The sequence below is a fragment of the Pristiophorus japonicus genome, chromosome 3, assembly GCF_044704955.1.
Source record: "Pristiophorus japonicus isolate sPriJap1 chromosome 3, sPriJap1.hap1, whole genome shotgun sequence".
Taxonomy (NCBI): Eukaryota; Metazoa; Chordata; class Chondrichthyes; family Pristiophoridae; genus Pristiophorus; species Pristiophorus japonicus.
Window position 1 is genome coordinate 256,133,894 of NC_091979.1, and position 21,858 is coordinate 256,155,751.

General features: G+C 44.7%; 1 protein-coding gene across 2 annotated transcripts in view; it reads right to left on the reverse strand.

Annotated features, from left to right (window-relative positions):
* LOC139259496 (uncharacterized) overlaps positions 1 to 21,858 on the reverse strand; it is a 162,178-nt gene that overhangs the window by 108,104 nt on the left and 32,216 nt on the right. For both annotated transcript variants that reach the window (XM_070874967.1, XM_070874968.1), the window contains exon 2: positions 15,958 to 16,038. In XM_070874967.1, the coding sequence (XP_070731068.1) occupies positions 15,958 to 16,038 (81 nt within the window). The remainder of the gene's footprint in view (positions 1 to 15,957; positions 16,039 to 21,858) is intronic.

The window sequence follows — 21,858 nt, forward strand, 5'->3', positions numbered from 1 at the left end:
GTAGCAATGCGGTGGAGGAGGATTTCCTGGAGTGTATTGGGGATGGTTTTCTAGACCAATATGTCGAGGAACCAACTAGAGGGCTGGCCATCCTAGACTGGGTGATGTGTAATGAGAAAGGACTAATTAGCAATCTTGTTGTGCAGGGCCGCTTGAGGAAGATTGACCATAATATGGTAGAATTCTTTATTAAGATGGAGAGTGACACAGTTAATTCAGAAACTGGGGTCCTGAACTTAAGGAAAGGCAACTTCAATGGTATGAGACGTGAATTGGCTAGAATAAACTTGCGAGTGATACTCAAAGGGTTGACGGTGGATAGGCAATGGCAAACATTTAAAGATCACATGGATGAACTTCAACAATTGTACATCCCTGTCTGGAGTAAAAATAAAAAGGGGAAGGTGGCTAACAAGGGAAATTAAGGATAGTGTTAAATCCAAGGAAGAGGACTATAAATTGGCCAGAAAAAGCAGCAAACCTGAGGATTGGGAGAATTTTATAATTCAGCAGAGGAGGACAAAGCGCTTAATTAGGAGGGGGTAAATAGAGTATGAGAGGAAGCTTGCTGGGAACATAAAAACTGACTGCAAAAGCTTCTATAGCTATGTGAAGAGAAAAAGATTAGTGAAGACCTCAAACATAGATCCCTTGCAGTCAGATTCAATTGAATTTATAATGAGGAACAAATAAATGGCAGACCAGTTGAACAAATACTTTGGTTCTGTCTTCACAAAGGAAGACACAAATAACCTTCCAGACATACTAGGGAACCGAGGGTCTAGTAGAAGGAGGAACTGAAGGAAATCCTTATTAGGTGGGGAATTGTGTTCGGAAATTGATGGGATTGAAGGCTGATAAATCCCCGGGGCCTGATAGTCTGCATCCCAGAGTACTTAAGGAAGTGGCCCTAGAAATAATGAATGCATTGTTGATTATTTTCCAACAGTCCATCGATTCTGGATCAGTTCCTATGGACTGGAGGGTAGCTAATGTAACACCACTTTTTAAGAAAGGAGGGAGAGAGAAAACGGGTAATTACAGACCGGTTAGCCTGACATCAGTAGTGGGGAAAATATTGGAATCAATCATTAAGGATGAAATAGCAGTGCATTTGGAAAGCAGTGACAGGATCGGTCCAAGTCAGCATGGATTTGTGAAAGGGAAATCATGCTTGACAAATCTTCTGGAATTTTTTGAGGATGTAACTGGTAGAGTGATCAAGGGAAAGCCAGTGGATGTGGTGTATTTGGACTTTCAAAAGGCTTTTGACAAGGTCCCACACAAGAGATTGGTGTGCAAAATTAAAGCACATGGTATTGAGGGTAGTGTACTGACGTGGATAGAGAACTGGTTGGCAGACAGGAAGCAGACAGTCAGGATAAACGGATCCTTTGCAGAATGGCAGGCAGTGACTAGTGGGGTGCCACAGGACTCAGTGCTGGGACCCCAGGTATTTACAATATATATTAATGATTTAGATGAAGGAATTGAGTGTAATATCTCCAAGTTTGCAGATGACACTAAGCTGGGTGACAGTGTGAGCTGTGAGGAGGACACTAAAAGGCTGCAGAGTGACTTGGACAGGTTAGGTGAGTAAGCAAACACATGGCAGATGCAGTATAATCTGGATAAATGTGTGGTTATCCACTTTGGTGGCAAAAACACGAAGGCAGAATATTATCTGAATGGTGACAGACTAGGAAAAGGGGAGGTGCAACAAGACCTGGGTGTTATGGTACATCAGTCATTGAAAGGTGGCATACAGGTACAGCAGGCGGTGAAGAAAGCAAATGGTATGTTGGCCTTCATAGCTAGGGGATTTGAGTATAGGAGCAGGGAGGTCTTACTGCAGTTGTACAGGGCCTTAGTGAGGCCTCACCTGAAATATTGTGTTCAGTTTTGATCTCCTAATCTGAGGAAGGACGTTCTTGCTATTGAGAGAGTGCAGCGAAAGTTCACCAGACTGATTCCCGGTGCTGAGTATCTGTAAAGCATGCACTCCCATGTTCCGCCACTAGGGAGCCCATCCCTTGGGAGCACTGTAGATAAGCCGGCCCCGAAGGCCTGTTCCTCACTCTGGAATGTCTTATTAAAGACTGAGGTCACTGTTACTTTAACCTCCCTGTGTGCAGTCTCATCTCTGTTAGGAACACAATAACTGGCGACAAGAATACGAATCCAACGCAAAGATGTAGCAAACTATTGGCATCCTGGAGTAGTTCGCGGAGGGTGAGGACTGGGAAGTCTATGTCGAATGGCTAGACCAGTACTTTGTAGCCAACGAGCTGGACGGAGAAGGAAGCGCTGCAAAAAGGAGCGGTCCTCCTCACATTCTGCGGGATACCAACCTACAGCCTCATGAAGAATCTTCTGGCTCCAGTGAAACCCACAGATAAGTCGTATGAGGAGCTGTGTACACTGGTTTGGGAGCATCTTAGCCTGAGGGAGAGCGTGCTGATGGCGAGGTATCGGTTCTACACGTGCCAGCGATCTGAAGGTCAGGAAGTGGCGAGCTACGTCGCTGAGCTAAGGTGACTTGCAGGACAATGTGAGTTTGATGGCTACCTGGAGCAAATGCTCAGATACTTTTTTGTACTGAACATTGGCGACGAGACCATTCTACGAAAACGTTTGACTGTAGAGACACCGAACCTCAGTAAGGCAATTGTGATAACACAGTCGTTTATGTCCAGCAGTGATAACACCAAACAAATCTCTCAGCACACAAGTGCTAGCAATGTTCATACATTAACTGGAACTGTGTTTGCGAACAGAAATGTACAGGGCAGAACCCACGAGTCTGCAACTGCCAGCAGGCCTCAGGTGACCCAGACGACTGAGTCCCCAACAAAGGATGAATGCAAGGCGATTCACACCTTATTGGCATTGTGGAGGCTTCCATTCAGCCTATTCATGCCGCATCAAAGGTTATGTTTGCAAGAGCTGTGGAACAATGGGGCACCTCCAACGAGCTTGCAAACGAGCTGCAAGCTCTGCAAAACCTGCTAACCACCACGTGGCAGAGGAAGATCGGTCCATGGTGGATCAAAGCAATTTCGAGCCTCAGAGAGAGGAGGCAGATGCTGAAGTACACGGGGTGCACACATTTTCGACAAAATGTCCACCTATAATACTAAACGTAAAATTGAATGGCTTACCTGCAGCCATGGAACTGGACACTGGCGCTAGCCAATCCATCATGAGTAAAAAGATGTTTGCGAGACTGTGGTGCAACAAGACATTCAGACCAGCCCTGAGCCCCATCCACATGAAACTGAGAACATACACCAAAGAGCTTATCACTGTCCTGGGCAGCGCCATGGTCAAGGTCACCTATGAGGGCACGGTGCACGAACTGCCACTCTAGATTGTCCCAGGCGATGGCCCCACACTTCTGGGAAAGAGCTAGCTGGGCAAAATCCGCTGGAACTGGGATTACATCAGAGTGCTATCACATGTCGATGAGGACTCATGTACCCAGGTTCTAAACAAATTTCCTTCCCTTTTTGAGCCAGGCATTGGAAACTTTTCCAGGGCGAAGGTGTGGATCCACTTGGTCCCAGAGGCATGACCCATTCACCACAAGGCGCGAGCAGTACTCACATGATGAGGGAGAGAGTGGAAATCGAGCTGGACAGGCTGCAACGCGAGGGCATCATCTCCTCAGTGGAATTCAGCGAGTGGGCCAGCCCGAGTGTTCCAGTACTCAAAAGTGATAGCACGGTCAGGATTTGCGGCGATTATAAAGTAACTATTTATCGTTTCTCACTACAGGACCAATACCCGCTAAGGCAGACGACCTATTTGCGATGCTGGAAGGAGGCATGACTTTCACCAAGCTCGACCTGACTTCGGCCTACACGACGCAGGAGCTGGAGGAGTCTTCGAAGGTCCTCATCTGCATCAACACGCACAAGGGACTGTTCATTTACAAAAGATGCCCGTTTGGAATTCGATCGGCTGCAGCGATCTTCCAGAGAAACATGGAGAGCCTAATCAAGTCGGTACCACACATGGTGGTCTTTCAGGACGACATATTGGTCACAGGTCGGGACACCGCCGAGCACCTACAAAACCTGGAGGAGGTCCTCCAGCGACTGGATCACGTAAGGCTGTGGCTGAAGAGGTTGAAATGCGTCTTCATGGCAACAGAAGTGGAGTTTCTGGGGAGAAATATCGCGGCGGATGGCATTCGGCCCACAGACGCCAAGACAGAGGCTATCAGGAATGCGCCCAGGCCACAGAACGTCACGGAGCTGCGGTCGTTCCTGGGACTCCTCAACTATTTTGGTAACTTCCTACCAGGGTTAAGCACCCTTTTAGAGCCCCTACATGTGTTATTGCGCAAAGGTGAGAACTGGGTATGGGGAAAAAAACCAAGTAATTGCTTTTGAGAAAGCCAGAAACATTTTATGCTCCAACAAGCTGCTTGTATTGTATAACCCATGTAAAAGACTTGTGCTAGCATGTGACGCGTAGTCATACGGAGTCGGGTGTGTATTACAACAAGCTAACATTGCGGGGAAGTTGCAACCTGTCGCCTATGCTTCCAGGAGCTTGTCTAAGGCCGAGAGGGCCTACAGCATGATTGAGAAAGAGGCATTAGCGTGTGTGTGTTCGGGGTAAAGAAAATGCATCAGTACCTGCTTGGCCTCAAATTTGAGCTGGAAACCGATCACAAGCCCCTCACATCCTTGTTCGCTGAAAACAAGGGGATAAATACTAATGCCTCAGCCCGCATACAAAGGTGGGCACTCGCGCTATCAGCGTATAACAATGCCATCCGCCACAGGCCAGGCACCGAGAACTGTGCGGATGCTCTCAGTCGGCTACCATTGCCCACCACGGGAAATGGCGCAGCCTGCAAACTTGTTGATGGTGGCGCAGCCCGCAGACTTGTTGATGGTCATGGAAGCATTTGAAAATGATAAATCACCTGTCACGGCCCGCCAGATTAGGACTTGGACCAGCCAAGATTCTCTGCTGTCCCTAGTAAACAACTGTGTACTGCATGGGAGCTGGACCAGCATCCCCGTTGAAATGCAAGAGCCAATCAAGTCGTTCCAGCGGCGAAAGGGCGAGCTGTCCATTCAGGCAGACTGCCTATTGTGGGGTAACCGTGTAGTGCTACCAAAAAAGGGCAGGAAGACATTCATCTCGAATCTCCACAGCACAAATTCGGGTATAGTAATGATAAAAGCGATAGCCAGATCCAACATGTGGTGGCCCAGTATCAACTCTGACTTAGAGTCCTGTGTACGGCAATGCAGCGTGTGTGCTCAGTTGAGCAACGCGCCCAGAGAGGTACCACTAAGTTTGTGGTCCTAGCCCTCCAGACCATGGTCGAGGATCCATGTCGACTATGCGGACCCGTTTCTCGGTAAAATGTTCCTGGTGGTGGTGGATGCTTTTTCAAAATGGATTGAATGTGAAATAATGTCGGGAAGCACCGCCACCATTGAAAGCCTGAGGGCCATGTTTGCCACCCAGGGCCTGCCTGACATACTGGTCAGTGGCAACGGGCCATGTTTCGCCAGTGCCAAATTTAAAGAATTCATGACCCGCAATGGGATCAAACATGTCACCTCGGCCCCGTTTAAGCCAGCCTCCAATGGGCAGGCAGAGCAGGCAGTACAAACCATCAAACAGAGCCTTAAACGAGTCACAGAAGGCTCACTCCAAACCTGCCTGTCCCAAGTACTGCTCAGCTACCGCACGAGACCCCACTCGCTCACAGGGGTGCCCCCAGCTGAGCTAGTCATGAAAAGGACACTTAAAATCAGACTCTCGCTGGTTCACCCCAACCTGCATGATCAGGTAGAGAGCAGGCGGCAGCAACAAAATGTAAACGATGGTCGCGCCACTTAGACACGGGAAATTGATCTGAATGACCCTGTGCATGTGCTAAACTATGGACATGGTCCCAAGTGGATCGCGGGCATGGTGATAGCTAAAGAAGGGACTAGGGTGTTTGTAGTCAAACTAGACAATGGACAAATTTGCAGAAAGCACCTGGACCAAACGAGGCTGCGGTTCACAGACTGCCCTGAACAACCCACAGCAGACACAACCTTTTTCGAGCCCACAACATACATCCAAAGGATCAACGACACCACGCCGGACCAGGAAATTGAACCCATCACGCCCAACAGCCCAGCAAGGCCAGGTTCACCTAGCAGCCCCGCAGGGCCAACAACATGCCAGTCCAGCGAGGGCACAGCCAACACACCAGAGCAGACATTTGTACCGCGGCGGTCCACCAGGGAAAGAAAGGCTCCCGACCGCCTCACCTTGTAAATAATTTTCACTTTGACTTTGCGGGGGGAGTGATGCTGTGTATCTGTAAAGCATGCACTCCCATGTTCCGCCACCAGGGAGCTCATCCCCTGAAGTCCCAAGGGATCCCAGCATCCCTTGGGAGCACTGTATATAAGCCGGCCCCTAAAGCCTGTTCCTCATTCTGGAGTGTCTTAATAAAGACTGAGATCACTATTACCTTAACCTCCCTGTGTGCAGCCTCATCTGTGTTAGGAACACAATACCCGGGATGGCAGGACTGTCATATGAGGAGAGACTGGATCGACTGGGCCTGTATTCACTGGAGTTTAGAAGGATGAGCGGGGGTCTCATAGAAGCATATAAAATTCTGACGGGATTGGACAGGTTAGATGTAGGAAGAATGTTCCTGATGTTGGGGACGTTCAGAACCAGGGGACATAGTTTAAGGATAAGGGGTAAGCCATTTAGGACCGAGATGAGGAGAAACATCTTCACTCAGAGAGTTGTTAACCTGTGGAATTCCCTATTACAGAGAGTTGTTGATGCCAGTTCATTGGATATATTCAAGAGGGAGTTAGATATGGCACTTACGGCTAAAGGGATCAAGGGGTATGGAGAGAAAGCAGGAAAGGGGTACTGAGGTGAATGATCAGCCATGATCTTATTGAATGGTGGTGCAGGCTCGAGGGGCTGAATGGCCTACTCCTGCACCTATTTTCTATGTTTCTATAGTCTCAGAATAATGGACCGCCCATTTAAAACTGAGATGAGGAGAAATTTCTTCTCGGAGGGTTATAAATTTATGGAATTCTCTGCTCCAGAGAGCTGTGGAGGCTGGGTCATTGAATATATTGAAGACGAAGATAGACAGATTTTTGAGTGATAAGGGAATATAGGGTTATGGGGAATGGGCAGGTAAGTGGAGCTGGGTCCATGATCAGATCAGCCATGATCTTATTAAATGGCAGAGCAGGCTCGAGGGGTCAGGTGTCCTACTCCTGCTCCTATTTCTTAAAGGTGTGAGTTTCAGATTAATTGAAAAGTAATGTGAAGGGAAAGAAAGCACTAGTGTGGTTCCCTGTATTTAAATTATCTGATTTACAGGGTAAATTCAGTGATCCTGTGCTCTCAGCAGGGAGACACACTTGATGTGTGCGCAGGTTGAAATGGGGCCACAATGATTCTCCAGCTCATGCTCCCTGATGGTGTATCTGCCACTGGGAGCCTGGCATCGCTGAATTAACCGTTAGATTGCAATTTGATAACAATTTAATAAAATATATTTTCAATTTTTCTTCATAGAAAAGTTCCTTTGTGTTCCCAGGTTAATAGACTTTCTGATGAGGGTAAAGAGTGCAAATATCAGCATCACAAGTTCAACATTACTAAGGAATAAACCAGGCTGAACTTTTTCCACATAGAGTGAAAGGTTTGTAGAATAATTTACCAAGAAAGTCATCAAAGTGGACAACTTAAATGAGTATATCAGGCAATTAGATGTCTTTTGGAGGGAAAATAGATCCAGGGACAAGAGGTCAGATAGGTAGAATTAAGGTTGATTAAAAAGAAATCAAACCTTTTTATTGAGCCAACTGATCACTTCCTGTTCCACAAAATTCCAATTTGATATTGTTGGAGTTGAACAAGTACCTTCAATATAACTGCAGTCTCAGTGAGAAAAGTGTTCCTTAGAACTTTGACCCAAAGAACTATCCCCTTCTGTTTGGTAGAGCAAGTGCCTGTCTTGAACATTTTATTACATTGGATGGTCACAAAAGGAGGCTCTAAATTTGAATGTTGTGACTGGAGTGCACAAGTCGAAAGACTTCTTACGTTTAGGCATATATATATGTATGTGTATGTATATATTTTATATGTAGACATATGTTAAAGTTTAACATTATAGGAATTGAAAGACCTTGCTGTTGATGGTGATGCAGTGTAAGCAAAGACTTGCTGCATCTTATCTGCACTCCCACATACTGTTATTATTACTGTTGTCGATGATGAGTATCAAATCCCTGACCAATTTCATTTTTTCTCGCTTCTTCCAAGTTGCTTCACTAACTACTTGACCATTTGCTCGTTGCAATCAGACCTATATCCTCTATAAAGATGTCTTTGGGCTGCATATGGATAATGGTGCAAGGAACAGTAAGTTACTCTCTAGCCCGTCCACCACTGAAGTGAAGTTGATCATGTTGACAGCCATTGTGGAGCTGGAAGCTAAAAGAACACCAAAGAATTCATAGGCCTACCAGCAGTTAGCATTCTTCAAAATGAAAATGAAAGAATAATTAAAAAGTGAAGACTAATCTGTTTCCACATAAAGACCATTGAGATGTGAACAGCATAGATATCAGCACAATATGGTGGAAATCACACACAACCATGAGTAGACCCAAGTGCCCAAAATCTAGCCCTGCCTGTTACTGTCAAAATCACCACAGCATTGAATTTTTATGCAACTAGATCCTTCCAAGCCTCCATTGATCCAATTACTAAATTATAAAAACACCATCACTAAAAGTTAGTGGGCAGGTGCAAAACATAATTTAAAAGGCTAATGTAATGTTGGCCTTTACCTCAAGAGGGCTGGAATACATTATGTTACAGCTCTGCAGAGCTCTGGTTCCACCCATTTAGAGTATTTTGTTCAGTTCTGGGCACCACACCCAGAAAGGATATATTGGTCTTGGATATATTGACCTTACAAGGGCTGTAGCGCAGATTCACCAGAATGATACCGGGGCTAAGAGGGTTAAATTAAGGTTGCAAAGACTCAGCTTGTACTCCCTTGAATATAGAAGATTAAGGGATGATCTAATAGAGGTGTTTAAGATGATTAAAGCAGTGATAGGGTAGATAGAGAGAAACTATTTCCTCTGGTGGGTGAGTCCGGAACTAACCTTACAATTAAGGGGTGTTGTGAGGAAGCAATTCTTCACACAAAGGGCAGTGGAAATATGGAACTCTCACCCACAAAATGCTATTGAGGCTTGAGGTCAATCGAAAATTTCAAAACTGAGATTGGCAGATTTTTGTTAGGTGTAGTGTATATGCCTCATGGTTTCATTGCTTACGAATTCATAACAACACATTGCTATTAAGAACTTGTTGGTTTATTAGCAAAGGTTTAACAATCAAACTACACATTACCAGTTCATCCACTAGGCTCACAACTGCATACCTCATCGTGGATGGCCTAGACTCAACTGACTGGGGTTTTATTGAGTCTGTGAACATCACGTGACTGCCTAAGCCACTCACAATGCAACAGCTCCACAAACCTGTGAGCATATTCACAGGTGCATACTTTACAGTTAGGCAAGGGTATTAAGGGTTATGGAACCAAGGCAGGTAGATGGAGTTAAGATAGAGATCCACCGTGATCGAACTGAATGTCAGACCAGGTGCGAGTGGCTGAATAGCCGACTCCTGTTCCTAATATACTACGATGACAATTGCCATATTAGTCTGACTTCTGTCCTCTGATGGATCAGGCAGGTGACAGAAGCCTTCTTTGCGAGAGGAAATACTTTGACAGTTTTCTCATGAAAAAGAAACAACAGAAGGTGCAGCACTTTTACTGGGCGCCGGGCTTCCTTAAAATATGGGGGCTGATTGATGGTATACAACTGGACATCAAACAACTCCTGGCATGAATGAATAGGAAGATTTTTCATTCCATAAATGTGCAGGTGATGTTGATGTTGCACCCCAGGAATAGATTAATTCAGTTGAATGCATGATACCCTGTAGAAGTCATGATGCCTTCATTCTGTGGCAATGCACTGCGCCCCGCTCCCCCCATATCTCAAGGAGCAATCGTACTGAATGGATAGCTGTGAGGGAAGCGGGATTACCTTCTGCAACCCTAGTTATTACTTCAGAGGAATGCCTGGACAGAAACTGAAAGGAAGTACGAGACTCATACCATGTTTGGTGGCGAATACAGTTGGTATGTTGAAACAGAGATTTCACGGCCTGGAGAGATCAGGTGCTCTACAGTCCTGAGAAATTGTTGAAAATGATCAGTAGTTGCTATATCCTGCATTATTTTGCAATACAGGGAGTGGAAACTCTTCAGCCAGAGGACCAGGAGGGTCGACCTGCTGCTTTGGCAGAAGAGGAGGAAGAGCAAGAAGAGGTGGAGAGGAAGGAGGGAAAGCCAAAATGAGCAAGGCACAACATGCAACAGTTATGTGTGAGAAATCTGTCTGCTTGGCAGGCACAACGTACAAGATAAAGTGTTACAGACATGAAAGGTTGGGTGTGAGGGTTGTGTCAACGCTTTACATGCGCCACTGCTGATGCTGAGGACACATTGTCAGTGGCATGCATGCTATAGGCAAGCTTGTCTTGGCACTGTCTCTAGTCCAGAGAATTTCTTTCATCTGCTCCCACAAGCTATATATGTGGGAGACAACATTCACTCTCTACCCGAGCCCCATGCTGCACAGTTGGTCTCAGAGGAGAGTTCCACTGTGCCTCAAATGCAGATATATTTCTCTGTCCAGCAAAACAACCAGTATCTCCTCATCAAAGGGGACAGTTCTGCCCCCTGCCATTGGTAGGATTCCATGGTCTTAGCAGCAGTCAGGCAAAACAAGCAGCAGACTTAGAAAGCATAAATCAGAGCAGCAAAGCCATTCTCATGCAATCTGGCTGTGTGGTTTGGAATTAATAGTTAATACTCCTCCCTGCAGAGGGTCATGGATTAGAAGGTGTGGGAGTTTCTTGCGGGTTCTTTGACACTGACATAAATAGCAAAGGAGAGCAGAAGTTGTGATTTCTTTTTAACCTTAGTCCCTTGAAGAGCTGCTGCTCCTTTATTCCCTGCCCACATGCGAGCGCGGTACTCCCTATGCTCATGAAAAGCATGCAGGCAACACATGTAAATTATTTTAATTAACTGACCCTTTTGAATCCGGTGAGGTCAGCTTCCCAGTCCATACTGTGCGAATAAGCTCGTGCGTGCAGCTTTACTGAGGTTATTTTGCCTGAAACCATGGAATCATCTTCAAGCCGTTCCCCGTCAATTTTTTGTTTTAATATATATTTAAAGGAGATAATGGACCTGTTCAAGAACTGAAAAAAGTTGGATGGGAAAGTGATGATTTTCCTGGTGGGTGGGTGCATTGGTGTTTTTAATATGAAGATTCCTTTTGATGTGTGTTAGAGCTCCAACTATGCAGCGGCTCCTGGGAATTGTAGTCTCGGGGGGAATATGCGTTGGAGTGCAATTTGGGCCAGACTTGTGGTCCAGAGTCATGAGGCTCCTGAATGTGGGTTAGATAGCAGGTTGGGTGAGGATCGTGAAATCTGGAAGAATGGGTGTACTCGATGCTGAGGATGTTCAGATGCCAAGTTGGGTGAGTTGGAAGGGGAATTAAAGTTGTTATGAGTGAATATATTTTTTTTTGGTGAAAAATTTCTGTGATTGTTACAGGAAACATTTTGTCTTTCGGGATATATAGTGGGTTGAATGAACAAATGGAAAGTTTTGTTATTGGAATGTAATTTGGGAGAAAATTGAAAGTGAGGAGTAAGGTTTTACATAATAGAAACATAGAAAATAGGTGCAGGAGTAGGCCATTCGGCCCTTCGAGCCTGCACCACCATTCAATAAGATCATGGTGATCATTACCTCAGTACCCCTTTCCCGCTTTCTCTCCATACCCCTTGATTCCTTTAGCCGTAAGGGCCATATCTAATTCCCTCTTGAATATATCCAATGAACTGGCATCAACAACTCTCTGCGGCAGGGAATTCCACAGGTTAACAACTCTCTGAGTGAAGAAGTTTCTCCTCATCTCAATCCTAAATGACCTACCCCTTATCCTAAGACTGTGTCCCCTGGTTCTGGACTTCCCCAACATTCTTCCCGCATCTAACCTGTCCAGTCCCATCAGAATCTTATACGTTTCTATGAGATCCCCTCTCACCCTTCTAAACTCCAGTGTATAAAGGCCCAGTTGATCCAGTCTCTCCTCATATGTCAGTCCAGCCATCCCTCGAATCAGTCTGGTGAACCTTCGCTGCACTCCCTCAATAGCAAGAACGTCCTTCCTCAGATTAGGAGACCAAAACTGAACACAATATTCCAGGTGAGGTCTCACCAAGGCCCTGTACAACTGCAGTAAGACCTTCCTGGCTCCTATACTCAAATCCCCTAGCTATGAAGGCCAACATTGTACATTAATGATTTAAACGAGGAGATTAAATGTAGTATCTCCAAATTTGCGGATGACACTAAGTTGGGTGGCAGTGTGAGCTGCGAGGAGGATGCTATGAGGCTGCAGAGTGACTTGGATAGGTTAGGTGAGTGGGCAAATGCATGGCAGATGAAGTATAATGTGGATAAATGTGAGGTTATGCACTTTGGTGGTAAAAACAGAGAGACAGACTATTATCTGAATGGTGACAGATTAGGAAAAGGGGAGGTGCAATGAGACCTAGGTGTCATGGTACATCAGTCATTGAAGGTTGGCATGCAGGTACAGCAGGCGGTTAAGAAAGCAAATGGCATGTTGGCCTTCATAGCGAGGGGATTTGAGTACAGGGGCAGGGAGGTGTTACTACAGTTGTACAGGGCCTTGGTGAGGCCACACCTGGAGTATTGTGTACAGTTTTGGTCTCCTAACTTGAGGAAGGACATTCTTGCTATTGAGGGAGTGAAGCGAAGGTTCACCAGACTGATTCCTGGGATGGCGGGACTGACCTATCAAGAAATACTGGATCAACTGGGCTTGTATTCACTGGAGTTCAGAAGAATGAGAGGGGATCTCATAGAAACGTTTTAAATTCTGACGGGTTTAGACAGGTTAGATGCAGGAAGAATGTTCCCAATGTTGGGGAAGTCCAGAACCAGAGGTCACAGTCTAAGGATAAGGGGTAAGCCATTTAGAACCAAGATGAGGAGAAACTTCTTCACCCAGAGAGTGGTGAACCTGTGGAATTCTCAACCACAGAAAGTTGTTGAAGCCAATTCACTAAATATATTCAAAAAGGAGTGAGATATAGTCCTTACTACGAGGGGGATCAAGGAGTATGGCGAGAAAGCAGGAATGGGGTACTGAAGTTGCATGTTCAGCCATGAACTCATTGAATGGCGGTGCAGGCTCGAAGGGCTGAATGGCCTACTCCTGCCCCTATTTTCCATGTTTCTATACCATTTGCCTTCTTCATCGCCTGCTGTACCTGCATGCCAACTTTCAGTGACTGATGAACCATGACACCCAGGTCTCGTTGCACCTCCTCTTTTCCTAATCTGCCACCATTTAGATAATATTCTGCCTTCGTGTTTTTGCCCCCAAAGTGGATAACCTCACATTTATCCACATTATACTGCATCTGCTATGCATTTGCCCACTCACCTAACCTGTCCAAGTCACCCTGCAGCCTCTTAGCGTCCTCCTCACAGCTCACACCCCCACCCAGTTTAGTGTCATCTGCAAACTTGGAGATATTACACTCAATTCCTTCATCTAAATCATTAATGTATATTATAAAGAGCTGGGGTCCCAGCACTGAGCCCTGCGGCACTCCACTAGTCACTGCCTGCCATTCTGAAAAGGACCCGTTTATCCCGACTCTCTGCCTCCTATATGCCAACCAGTTCTCTATCCAGGTCAGTACATTATTCCCAATACCATGTGCTTTGATTTTGCACACCAATCTCTTGTTTTGGACCTTGTCAAAAGCCTTTTGAAAGTCCAAATACACCACATCCACTGGTTCTCCCTTGTCCACTCTGCTTGTTACATCCTCAAAAAACTCCAGAAGATTCGTCAAGCATCATTTCCCTTTCACAAATCCATGCTGACTTGGACCGATCCTGTCACTGCTTTCCAAATGCGCTGCTATTTCATCCTTAATGATTGATTCCAACATTTTCTCCACTACTGATGTTAGGCTATCCGGTCTATAATTACCCGTTTTCTCTCTCCCTCCTTTTTAAAAAAGTGGTGTTACATTAGCTACCCTCCAGTCCATAGGAACTGATCCAGAGTTGATAGACTGTTGGAAAATGATCACCAATGCATCCACTATTTCTAGGGCCACTTCCTTAAGTACTCTGGGATGCAGACTATCAGGTCCCGGGGATTTATCGGCCTTCAATCCCATCAATTTCCCTAACACAATTTCCCGTCTAATAAGAATATCCTTCAGTTCCTCCTTCTCACTAGACCCTCGTTCCCCTAGTACCTCCAGAAGGTTATTTGTGTCTTCCTTCGTGAAGACCGAATGGCCCAGAAATCCCGGTTTCTCCTTCCCACGGGCATTCGACTGAATTCTAGAAAAAAGAAGCGCACCTACCTGAAGCTGCTGCGCCCACGCGAGATCCCAGTCCGGAGGTCTCGCCTGACTGCGCATCGCAGTGCGTGCACATCGGGACGTGGGCAGGCCTGGAGCTGGGCAGCCAATCAGGTATAGTATATTCTCATTCATCGTAATAGGAATTTCCTAAGTCCGAAACTCCTATTACTGTGAATGAGAAACACCCTAAAACACCAAAACACTACATAAAACATTAAAAAACACCTCACATAAATACACTATAGAAATTAAAGTTGATAGAAATGTTTTGAAAAAAAATATTTGCCGATTTTTTAAAAAACTTTTAATAATGGTTTAAAATAAAATTACCTGAGTGGGCAGGGTTTTTAACATAAATATGTAATTTTAAATGTTATTTTAATATGTTTTTAATATGTTTTTAAACTCTTACGCCGGAAAAAGTAGGCTATGCGCCTGCTTTTACCAGGCGCAAGAGTTTTAAGGACACTCGCTGGGCAAGAGATAGGCAAATAGCGCAATCTCTGCTGTGGGAATGTCCTCCCTCCTGATATACAGGAGATCTGTCAAACCAGAAACTTGACAGATCAGAAAAGCCGGTTTTCAGCGCATGCGCATTCCGCACCGAAAACCGGCTTTTCTGATGCCTTCCCGGGTCCATAGAAACTTCATACGGACCCGGGAGGTCACGATTTCTGGGCCATTATTGGTGAGTAATTATAATGTAACAAAATTGGAAGGGGAAAAATACAAAGATTTAAACGTTAGCTAATGAGAAGAAAGAAAACTGACCCATGGATTGATTGTCGCAATGTAATTGAAAGACTCAATGCACTTCAGAGACACAAGAAATGTTATTGTAAAAGATATAAATATTTGTTTATGTATGCATTTGTTTTAATTAGCTAATCATTTTGGTGCGGGTCAAGAGATGTTACCTTTCACTATGCAGTTACCCCCACAGAACTCTATGAATCCCAATATTAGTATGGGACAGATTGAAGCCTATGGATTCACCATTTAATTAACCTCAATGCTCTGCTAAACTCTAGCTATACACAGTACTACGCCCCTGGAGTGCTCGGCAAGACAATCTAATGAGGGAGACATCTGTTTGCATTACTATGTACACTATCACTAATATCATGCAGCTGAGTGGGTTTGAAAAATTCAATGGCACTGACATTAACCCTACAGTCTATTTTCTTTTTGTTGCTTATCTGTCCGCATTCACCCATCCATCCAATTGCATTACTGTCGGTTTGAATGGTCCGTGGCAAGTGGTCCAGATAAAATATAATAATAAATGCCAAGGTTAGAAAACAACATACAAAAATATGTTTGGTCAACATCAAATCAAAGATATTAAATTACCAGAGAGATTATTCTGGGCAGCACTCGCTTGAGTTGTGCACATTTCCTGAAGTGATCCCAGATCAATGTAAAATCACTTCCCTATAAAATAAGAGATATCGTTAAAAAAAATTATTCCTTAAAAGTGCTAACATTTTCAAGATGATCATTGTCACTTTTAAAAATAAATACATGCACTTCTAAAAAATTATCAGTTCATTTATTGTTACTCAGTTAATTCCCCACCCCCCACCCACCCCAAGCATCATTAATGCATTCACATTTCATAAGTACAAAAACCTACAAAGAAGGATCACTCTGCTAACAAGCGTGGGGCTGAAACAACAATAATTAGTGTAAATTGTCTTTCCCTAAACCTCAGTATAGGAACAAATTTGAACATGCTGCTGCTTAATGTCACTGCTATATAATGCGAGAAGTTATTAAGGAAGCTTTTAAAAGAAGAAAACCATAAATCAAGGAATCAAAGCCATTCTAATGCAATCTGAGGGTGTGAAGTTTGGATTTAACAGTTAACGCACCTCTCTGCAGAGGGTCAGGGATTAGCATGGTGTGGGAGTTTCTTACAAGTTCTTTCACACTGACATAAGTGGGAGGGGAAAGCAGAAGTGGTGATTTTTTTTAAACCATAGTCCCTTCTACTTTTCCAATCTCAATCTGAAATTCTCCCTAATTAATTGAAGAATTAATAGGTAGATTAAAGCATATGTAGCATACAACCTGATGAAGGGTGTCAGGCATATTACTGCTTTGCCTTGTAGGCCTAAAAGATAATAGCAACAGCCTCAGATTCAGAGAGTGTAATAAAGATTCCGTTACATTTTTAAACAGTTACTCGTTTTTTTTATCATGACAGAATAATTTTTCATTTTTCCCCTGAAAGCAGCCTATTTTCTCTATTAAATTCTATATATATGTATATAAATTATCACTGAGATTATTAGCTGGTTTTAACTGCCTTCATTTAACATATTGTGCAGGGCTGGACCACAGATCTTTTTTTTTGCCAAGTCCTGCTTCTTGAAAATCTCAGTGGTAAATCTTCCTTTTTCATGACAAATGATATAATATAGCCAGGAGTTTTGGCAAGGAATTTAATAGAATGCTGTTGGCACTTTCAGAAAAAGCAGCAAGTAAGATTAATTAGAAAACTGATAATTAGAATGAAGGCAATTTAAAGCCATTTTTGAAATTGCTGATAATTCTGCAAAACCCACTTAACAGATGAAAACCGTCATTCTATCTGCCAGTATAACTGCTGTGGTACAGTACAATTTCTTTGCTCTTTTCATCCCCCAATGCTCTTGTGAAGGTGCTGACTCGTGCTGGAATATAGTTCCATGGGCACCACTGACTTCTGGTGTTTTGCTGAAACAACCATTTTGCAGATGCTGTAACTATATCAATTTTTCTTTCATATGGTTGGTAGTTATTCTGGTGACTGCCTGCACCTCTAGCTGCCTTTCCATAGCTGATCTGCTGACTATAATAGGTATCATATTCTGTAGCATATCCAGAGTTGTTGCAGTTATACCCAGAGTCAGCATAATCACCATGTCCATTGTAACCCGGATTGCTATAGGCATTGTTGTAACTACGATAACCTTGATTCCAGTAGCTGTTGCATGCCTGGTTCCAGTTCTGATTTTGTCCTCCACTTCTGCCTCCCTGTTGCTGTTGTTATATGTAGATTTCCTTGGGTTGTGCCACTTTAATTTCACACTTGCTAGATTCTATGTTGTGATACTTTGTCAACGAGCTGTTGAACACGGGAAAATCTCAGTCAAGGCTGATCCTGTCCTCACCCTACATCTATACACATGTACTTCCCAGCACAGGTTACTTGATAGTGATAAGTAGAAAGAATCTTGGCTGATTTTTACCTTTCCGATCCCAGGAGTGCTGAGGTCAACTGTAATGCTGCATCTACCATGACTAGCTGAGAGCAGCTAAACCAACACAGAATGGGGATCGAATCTGGCTCGTGTGGCGCATATGACAGCATTCACCCACTAAGTCACAGAGGAAATACAGTACCAATCCTAACACTAGACACTAAAACTAAAACAGAATACTACAGTTGCTGGAAACCTGAAATAAAACCAGAAACGGCTGGAAACGCCCAGCAGATCAGGCAGCAGAGAGAAACAGAGTTAACGTTTCAAGTTGATAGCCTTTCATCACAACTGATGAAAATGTTCCTTGCATTAGCCTGCTCTTGCACCTCTGACCACCGCGCGCAGGCTATTTGCCTTGGCACTCTTTTCTCATCTGCTGCAAAGAGCAGCTTTCTTCTCTGGGCCTTCTCCTCCACGAGGACTTATAGAGCAGTATCTGAAAATCAGGCTGGCCTTCCAACCACCATCTTCACTTTAGAGCAATGACTGAGAACAATGATTCAAAACAGCCAAAATGCACCTCCTCTTTAAGAGGTGCAGGCTGCCTTGAAAAGACATTCCCCTTGCCCGATTTCCCCCCCCCCCCACCCGCAATTGGTGAGCTGCAAATATACAGTAGCACTGGAAGCTCACCAATCATAATCAAATGAGGCACGAGCACCAATTTGACTCGTACCTCTTGCTGACACCATCAGGCGCATGTTGCGGCGTTCCACCCATTTTGCGCCCATTTTCGGCACAAGTTAGAACATAAGAACATAAGAATTAGGAGCACGAGTAAGCCATATGGCCCCTTGAGCCTGCTCTGCCATTCAATAAGTTTGTGGCTGATCTACGGCCTCAACACCATTATCCCCCAAATTGTAGAAAACGCGCAGCAGTTGGAGAAAGAGCAAAAGCAGGTTTATATTTTAGGTCCTCTGATAAAGGGTCCCACCTGAAAGTTAACTTATCTTTTGTCTTTCAGATGCTGACCCATCTGCTGTGCACTTCTACCACCTTCTAACCTTAGTTCTGATTTCAAAATTTCCAGTATTTCATTTATGAATGTTACCCTTGCCTCTGAGTCAGAAGGTTGTGGGTTCAAGTCCCACACCAAAGACTTGAGCACAAAAATCTAGCCTGACACTCCAGTGCAGTGCTGAGGGAGTGCTGCACTGACGGAGGTGCCGTCTTTTGGATGAGATGTTAAAGTGAGGCCCTGTCTGCTCTCTCAGGTGGATATAAAAGATCGAAGAAAAGTAGGGGAGTTGTCCTGGCCAATATTTATCCATCAATCAACATTACTAAAATAGATTATCTGGTCATTATCACATTGCTGTTTGTGGGAGCTTGCTGTGCGTTAATTGGCTGCCATGTTTCTTACATTACAGCAGTTACTATACTTCAAAAAGTACTTCATTGGCTGTAAAACACTTTGGGATATCCGGTGGTCATGAAAGGTGCTATATAAATGCAAGTCTTTTTTCTTTGTGTTACTGCTACCAGTTACTGTTTACTGCCATTACAGATCCACTACGCAATAGTTTTATAGTTGATTACTCAACTTTATAAGTACCAAAGCAAACCACTCTTGGTGAGGTTCAGTTGCACAGACACTAATTGCCCTTAGTAAGCTATTGGGATGTGCATTGGGACAGTCACAGCAGAGTCTAATTTTATCCTCACTCAATGACCAACACATTTATTCCAAGTAAGGGGTCAACAGACATTGATTAGATGTGGAATCCTGACCAATTTTTCCTTTTGCCCCAAAGGACAATTGTAAAACCTCAACTGCTGCCCAAGGTAAGATCAGTTGACTTACAAGGTAAGGATTAAACATAATACCTTCCTTGCCTTTATGGCTCAGCTACTCCACTGCCTCAAGCTCATCTGCTGCTGAAACACTCATCCATGCCTTGGTTACCTCTAGACTTGACTATTCCAACACTCTCCTGACAAGGCACCCATTTTCCACTCTCCATAAACTTGAGCTCATCCAAAACTCCACTGCACATATCCTAACTTGCACCAAGTCCCGTTCAACCATCACCCCGGTGCTCACTGACCTACATTGGCTCCTGGTTGTGTAATGCCTCGTTTAAAATTCTCATCTTTGTTTTCAAATCCCTCCATGGCTTCACCCATCCCCATCTCTGCAATCTCCTCCGAGATATCTGTGCTGCTCCAATTCTGGCCTCTTGAGCATCCCCAATTTTAATTGCTCCACCATTGGCGGTGGTGCCTTTACCTGCCAAGGTCCAAAACTCTGGAATTCCCTCCCTAAACCTCTCCACCTCTCTACCTCTCTTTCCTCCTTGGTCATCTACCCCAATATCTCCTTATGTGACTCGGTGTCAAATTTTGTTTGATAACGCCTCTGAGAAGAACCTTGGGATGTTTTACTACATTAAAAGTGCTATGTAAATGCAAGTTGTTGTTTTTGTTATTGTTGTCAAAGGAACTCAAGTAGCTTCTGAATGTCAGTGGCGTGTCAAGATTGAATCATTACCTTAAAGTCTCTGTTAGCTATATTATTCTTTGAAATAAAACGTAGATGATTAGAAAAATAGAAACTAAAGCGAGACCAGGAGCAGCACGAGTTCGGCGAGAGACGGGAGTTCCGGGGATCGGAGAGGTCTACAAAAGGCCAGTGAGACCAGGAGCAGCGCGAGTTCGGCAAGAGAGGTGCCTGTGCAGCTACAGGGGGAAGGCAAAAAAGTAGAAAGAAACAGAAAGGTGACGTCACAGCCAAGGGGGTAAGTGATTGGCTGGTGATTAGTGAGTAGTTTTTCTTTTTTCTCTTCTATAACTGCGAGTAAACTTTAGCATTGTTGTTGCCAATTTAAGTGTATCTAAGGGTTAAGTCATGGCAGGAGAGCTCAGTCACGTGATATGCTCCTCCTGTACCATGTGGGAACTCAGGGACACTGGACTACGTGTGCGGGAAGTGTATCCGTCTCCAGCTCCTGACAGTCCGCATTGCGGAATTGGAGCTGAGGGTGGATTTACTCTGGAGCATCCACGATGCTGAGAATTACGTGAGTAGCACGTGTAGCAAGTTGGTCTTACCGCAGGTGAAGGGTCCACAGCCAGCTAGGGAATGGAAGACCAGCAGGAAGAGCAGTGCAAGGAAGGTAGTGCAGGGGTCCCCTGCGGTCATCCCCCTGCAAAACAGATACACCGTTTTGAGTACTGTTGAGGGGGATGACTCATCAGGGGAGGGCAGCAGCAGCCAAGTTCATGGCACCGTGGCTGGCTCTGCTGCACAGGAGGGCAGGAAAAATAGTGGGAGAGTGACAGTGAGAGGGGATTCAATTGTAATGGGAATAGATAGGCGTTTCTGCGGCCGCAACCGAGACTCCAGGATGGTATGTTGCCTCCCTGGTGCAAGGGTCAAGGATGTCTCGGAGCGGGTGCAGGCATTCTGAAAAGGGAGGGTGAACAGCCAGTTGTCGTGGTGCACATTGGTACCAACGATATAGGTAAAAAAAGGGATGAGGTCCAAAGAGACGAATTTAAGGAGCTAGGAGCTAAATTAAAACGTAGGACCTCAAAAGTAGTAATCTTGGGATTGCTATCAGTGCCACGTGCTAGTCAGAGTAGGAATCGCAGGATAGCGCAGATGAATACGTGGCTTGAGCAGTGGTGCAGCAGGGAGGGATTCAAATTCCTGGGGCATTGGAACCGGTTCTGGGGGAGGTGGGACCAGTACAAACCGGACGGTCTGCACCTGGACAGGACCCGAACCAATGTCCTCGGGGGAGTGTTTGCTAGTGCTGTTGGGGAGGAGTTAAACTAATATGGCAGGGGGATGGGAACCAATGCAGGGAGACAGAGGGAAACAAAAAGGAGACAAAAGCAAAAGACAGAAAGGCGATGAGTAAAAGTGGAGGGCAGAGAAACCCAAGGCAAAAAACAAAAAGGTCCACTGTACAGCAAAATTCTAAAGGATCAAAGTGTAATAAAAAGGCAAGCATGAAAGCTCGGTGCCTCAATGCAAGGAGTATTCGGAACACAG